The following is a 6353-nucleotide window of genomic DNA, read 5'->3' as shown; positions in this document are numbered from 1 at the left end:
TGGTATGTATAATTAATTATCTACATGTTATAGATAAGCCTGGTATGTATAATTAATTATCTACATCTTATAGATCAGCCTGGTATGTATAATTAATTATCTTATAGATCAGCCTGGTATTTGCTTGCTGGATGCCCGACCACGTGGAGCCAAACTCCGGAGCTCAGGTCCTCATGATCCTGCGCTGCCTCCGGCCGATCCGCATCTTCATCCTCGTGCCGCACATGCGCGACGTTGTCTACGTGCTCTGCCGCGGATGCAAGGAGATGCTGCTGGTGCGATATACTCGTCGTCATTGTCACGGCAACGCTGTCTGTTGTCGTCATGGTGATGCACGCTTGTCATCACGGCAATGCTGTCTCGTTGTCATGGCAATGTTGTCTCGCGTCATCACTGCAATTTCTTTCGACCTCAGACCGTTTACCGCAGATCCTTTTAATAACTGCTGATGATTATGGATTTAACCACTTAGGACAATAATGTACACGACAGATTATGTTTGTTAACCTCGCTGGTCAGCCATTTATTCCAAGAGGCTCCCACAATGCAACTGTTTGAACATAACAATTAGAGCAATCATTGTGTGATAGCAGAATACTACAACCCTTTTTACCTAGAGTTCTAACACAGAGACCTTCTAAAACGAAGACTTTTTACTTTAGACCTTTTTTTACCTAACTTTTCTAACACACACACCTTCTAAAATTAAGATTTTTAACTCGGTGGATTTCTAACACAGAGATCTTCTAAGACTAAGACTTTCTACCTTGTTGTCTGCTTGCAGGTATCGGTGCTTCTCATCGTGCTCATGTTTGTGTTTGCGAGCTACGGCGTGCAGCTGCTAGGACTGCAGCTAGCGCGGTGCAATGACGTCGACATCACGACAAAGGTACTCCTACCACCACCACCGCCTCCATTGCTGCCCTCACTGCCTCTGTTGCTGCCTTTACTGTTTGTTCTACTGCCACCCCATCCCCCTCTGCCTTACCATTACATCGTTCTTCACATTTTTACCCTGCCAAAGTCGCCTCGAATTAAAATTATTTTATAATCCTCTAGGTTTAGTAGTACGATTGCGTTGTCCCAAGATAGCTTTATAATCTCTGATGAATTTATTCTTTGATAATAAATAATTGATAATTACTTAATAACTATCAATCAATTCTTCAATATTAATAATAATTAGTACGTTAGAAACTAACAATTATTTCCTTAATTGTTGCTAATTAAATTTACTCTCGTGCTACAGGAGGAGTGTGTCGGTGTGTTCATGCGGACCGTCTCGGTAGCACAGTACATCAAGGTCCGTAGCAACGAGACGCAGCCGATGATGATGGTGCCACGCATCTGGTAAGCATCCTGCCTGTCATCGCCACGGTTACGGTCAGACGCGAGACGGTTACAAATTAGATGCGTCATCACCAGCTGAAATTCCAACTTTGATTTCAACTTTGATTCCAACTTTTGTTCTGATTTCGATATTTGCTTCGATTTCAACTGTGATTTGAGTGGATTCGGTCATGGTCATCATGTTTAGAAGCCTGACTGAACAGTGGAAGAACACTGTGACTCTCTTTGCCATGTGTGTAGCTGAGGCATGGACTGGCTACACTCCAACACACTCTAACTCACTACAACACACTCTAACTCACTACAACACACTCTAACTCACTACAACACACTCTAACTCACTACAACACACTCTAACTCACTACAGCACACTACAACACACTACAACAGACTACGCGTCACATTCGCAGACACCACTGCAATATACACTGCCAATACACTACAAACACTACGCGCTCACATTTGCAACTAAACTACAACCTGCGCTTGCCATTCAACACACTTCAACACAACTAACACTCATATTCCACACAACTACAACATACTGACAGACACTACGCCCTCAACATTTGCAACACCACTACAACACTACGCTCACATTTGAACACACTACAACACTACGCTCACATTTGAACACACTACAACACTACGCTCACATTTGAACACACTACAACACTACGCTCACATTCCAACACACTACAATACACTACACTCACATTCCAACACACTACAACACTACGCTCACATTCCAACACACTACAATACACTACACTCACATTCCAACACACTACAACACTACGCTCACATTCCAACACACTACAATACACTACACTCACATTCCAACACACTACAACACATTTCAACACACTACAACACACTCCAACTCACGTCGGTTTGTCGAGCTTCTCACTCAGATTATGACAGTTAGCTCTAAAAATAGCGATGAACGCTCGTGTGACTTACTTTGCCATGCAGGGCCAACCCGCGCAATTTCAACTTTGACACGCTCAGTCGGGCAGTGCTTGCTCTGTTTGAGGTACTCGCTATCGAGGGATGGCTAGATGTCAGAGACGTGGTCCTTGACCGCATGGGAGGAGTAAGTGTGTGCCTTCCCTTTTCCCTGTAGCTCCTGCCTCCTTCCTCCCGGTAGCTCTCTCTTTCTTCCCGGTAGCTCCCCTCTCCTTTGCACTGAGCTCCCTTCTCCCTCCTCCCGGTAGCTTCCTCCTCCTCCCTCTCGGTAGCTCCCTCTTCCTTCCTCCCGGTAGCTCCCTCCTCCCTCCTCCCTGTAGCTCCCTCCTCTTTTCTCCTGGTAGCTCCCTCCTCCTTCCTCCCGGTAGCCCCCTCCTCCTTCCTCTCGGTAGCTCCCTCCTCCTTCCTCCCGGTAGCTCCCTCCTCCCTCCTCCCTGTAGCTCCCTCCCTTCCTCCTCCCTGTAGCTCCCTCCACCTCCCTCCCTGTAGCTCCCTCCACCTCCCTCCCTCCCTGTAGCTCCCTCCACCTCCCTCCCCGTACAGGAGGAAGGACCTGTCAAGAAGGGACGTGTTTAGCATGTTGTTCGAGTGGCCGCTGTCCTCTATAACACGGATACATGTGATGGACATTTCCATGCGTTGCCGTTATATGCAGTTGTGGCCGTTATGTGTGACTTTAACACAGTGATGTACCCATGTGGTGTGAAGTGATACTGGACGTGGATGGAGCTAAATGTGTCCATGATTGTCTCACTGAGTGATTAACGCACCATGTATAAACAAGCGAGCATCAATACGGTGTCGTGTGTCTTCAATATGTTACACATTGTTATCGTTACACGTTATTATACGTTATTAATTCACCATGTATATATATAAATATATGTGTGTGTATAGCATCCTCTCCCGTGTCTTTACTGTAAACCGTGACATGAACACTGTTTGTGTTTTGGACCTATGGACAAACAAATAACCCTTTCCCCGGGAAGAACTTATTATTTTCAGTTTCACATTGGCGCACAGATGAGAAGATGGAAATATTGGATGACGCACACGATGCACAAGTTTCTGGTTTTGCCTTTCCTTTATACGTGATGGTGGCGTCAGGGGCATAGTTGCATTTATATTAAGAGTACATGATAGAGATGATCTCTGTTCTGGTACTCTTGGTTTATATCAATGTACAGACTTGAACAGATGTCTGAGGCAATTAACACATCTCTGATAAGGTTCTTATCTATAACAAAACACAATCCTATTGAAATTCTATTGGATGATCGAATGCGAAAGGTTCTATTTGACGAGTTCTGATGTTATTATTGAAATATCAGAACCGTTATTCCGAAATTATTTTTAAAAGCAACATTATTCCTGTAACTCCGTGCATTTCTGTATACGCACGCACACAGCTATGCCCCTGTTCGTGCCCAGTAGCTGTTAGTAGGTACCGCTAGCGGTTAGGGATTTGCAGCAGCAGCAGCGAGGGAGAGATAGAAGTGATGACTTCATCATCGCCGGCGCTAACGATCGTTCCGTGTTGTTTCACGACGCGCACGCAGGGCCAACCCTTACAATTTCAACTTTGATAATCTTGGCATGGCGATGCTCACACTGTTTGAAATGCTCACCCTCGAGGGCTGGACTGAGGTCAAGGACGCCACGATGGCCAGAGGAAGCGTAAGTTGCCGCCGCAATGGCTAACCCCTGCGTGCGGTTACAGTTGGACAGATAGCGTCATTGTATTTTCGTGTGATCATGCTTGGCACGTGGACTGGGCGTCAAGCTCTCTTAGTCTTGTCATATTCTTACCCAGAAGTTTGTTTTTAAATGGAAATTCTCTATGTGATCTGCGTCTGTTAATGCAAATTTTTAAAGAAAGCTATATCTATTCTTATTTTTAGTATCATGGAATAATTAAATTACCTAATTTCGTGATTAGTAATTAATGGTTATCATTTTAATGGGTCACACACCCTGCTATAGTTAGCATGCATAACAAAGTAATGTAAAACACAATTGTGGAGGCTTTTGTTAATTAAAATTTTGTTTTTCAAAGTTTTTATAAAGGTTTTTCAAACTTGCTTCGAATTCCTACGTTTTCCTGTTGTGTCAATCTTATTATACCAAGGAGATGCTTGACGCCCTGTTTTCCCCATCAAAGTGCAGTTTCATCGATTGGTTTTCCATCGGTGGTGACTATTTACTGCGATGCAATGGCAGTGGCAGTAATCTAGTTAGGTCATAGCTCTGATCTGCATTATAAGCACATATAACAAATAAGTTACACATAACAAACAAGTGAACACTACTAGGAGGAAAGCTGCACCGTTGTGAGCACCTCATTGTCGTTGCCGGGGTTCGCGACCTCGTCATGATGAGATGCCCCCCTCCCAGAATTTTAATCACTCCCACCCCCACCACACAGATCTGAATTGCCCCCTCACCCAATCCTTCACGCACTACTCCGACCTCAATCAACATACACAACACATAGGTCTATCTGCGGACCCGCACTGGCCGCACTACATAGACAAGACAGTCTGGTAGTATGCCACGATTGAGAGATTTGTTTGTAAAGCTTGTAATGATCAAGAGAAATGCTCTGGATGTAAATACAAGCTCGATACAACAAATTCTTCTGATGGGTACAAGAAGGCTGAGATGAGCATGCCCCCATATGATAAAGCATCTTACGAGACCAGTACATGGACCCTACGAGCGATATTTCATTGTGAGCTGATGGACTTACAATACCCAAGTAAACACACTTGAGCGAGCGGCCTCATCTCTGCGTGAGCTCACACCTTGTTCGTGTGAATCTTTGGTTCCCTCAGTTAACCGTGCTCGCGAACATGATTGTGCCCGTGTCGGTGTGTTGCCTCAAGTTGGCATACGATGTGTGTGTACCCGTATGTCAGGGTTAGCTGTGTCAAAGGTGTGCTGGTGTCAAGGTGTGCTGGTCATCCCATTGTGCTGGTCCATCGTGTGCGGAGTGTGCTCCTGGCATTGTGCCTCGCGTGTGGTCTTAAAGTGCCGTTTTATGTGCTTTCACAGGGCTGAAGGAAAGAGTTGCGGAGAGTGCTGTTCAATGCTTGCGCCACGTAGTGCGAACCGCCCCCACCAGTCACCGCGCTCTGAAAGCAGCACCCCACTCTTCGTTCGACATAAGATCGATCTTCAAGCAATTTCCCTGTTTCTGTTTCTCTTAACTGTGGCGCCACCTGGATAAAGGGCTACACCAGCCACTGCAGAAATGGTATAATCGTCAATGGCTTGGAAAATTGGATCTAACACATACTGAAAAGTGCACACCAGAGACTTGTGGAAGGAAGGTAGTGCTGGGTGACCTAAAAATCCTCTTCGACCAATTGTCGATCCCCAATTCTCTAAAAGGCGTCTGCTGTGACCATCAAGAGACGTTATATAACATCAATCAGCGCACTCCGGTTTGGTGCTAGCCAGCTGTTACACGATTTTAACCGCCACATCTTTGAACAAGACCCCGAGTGAATCGCTTGGGGGCATTAAGCAGGACCCAAAGCTGGTCGGACAAAGGTACATACTGAGATGCTGCGGAGCGTTGTGTTTCCAGTATAACAACTGTAGACCCTTACAAAATATTAAGCACATAGGTAAACTAGATCCCCGGTCGTGATCCACACTGTCACGCATATTCAGTGCTCTTGTAGGACACACGCACAAATGTAAAGAGTCATAGTGAGCACCTGCGACCACGAATTTACATTGGCAAACTAAACAGCCGCCTAAATCAGTGGAATATTGGGCAACAGCCAAACTTAAAAGAAAGCTCGCAACAGGCTTGCTGAAGCCATGTTGCCAAGAACAAATGTGAGTTAATCTAGGAATGGTCAATGATGAAGAAGACGGTTGGATAATGAATCAATGATGGAAGCTACCTTGAGGTTATCTGAAGATCTCACATATCTATTTGAGCAATTAAAAATCTGTTCGGCTGTTCGTAGTTATTTCTGTTTATTTGTTGCCAAATCGTCCGGCTTAACAATGCGTTTCCC

General features: G+C 45.1%; 1 protein-coding gene across 1 annotated transcript in view; it reads left to right on the top strand.

Annotated features, from left to right (window-relative positions):
• The window catches only part of LOC106814496 (sodium leak channel non-selective protein-like), a gene marked incomplete at its 5' end in the record, with an annotated part of 38360 nt that overhangs the window by 29126 nt on the left and 2881 nt on the right, over nucleotides 1-6353 (top strand). Inside the window, 5 exon segments of the mRNA XM_014818808.1 lie at nucleotides 108-275; nucleotides 785-889; nucleotides 1250-1350; nucleotides 3879-3996; nucleotides 5154-5216. Of these exon segments, the coding sequence (XP_014674294.1) occupies nucleotides 108-275; nucleotides 785-889; nucleotides 1250-1350; nucleotides 3879-3996; nucleotides 5154-5216 (555 nt within the window).

Source organism: Priapulus caudatus, unplaced genomic scaffold (genome assembly GCF_000485595.1).
Source record: "Priapulus caudatus unplaced genomic scaffold, Priapulus_caudatus-5.0.1 Scaffold932, whole genome shotgun sequence".
Lineage (NCBI taxonomy): Eukaryota > Metazoa > Priapulida > Priapulimorpha > Priapulimorphida > Priapulidae > Priapulus > Priapulus caudatus.
The sequence above is the reverse complement of the archived record's forward strand: the minus strand, read 5'-3'. Positions and strand labels throughout refer to the sequence as shown.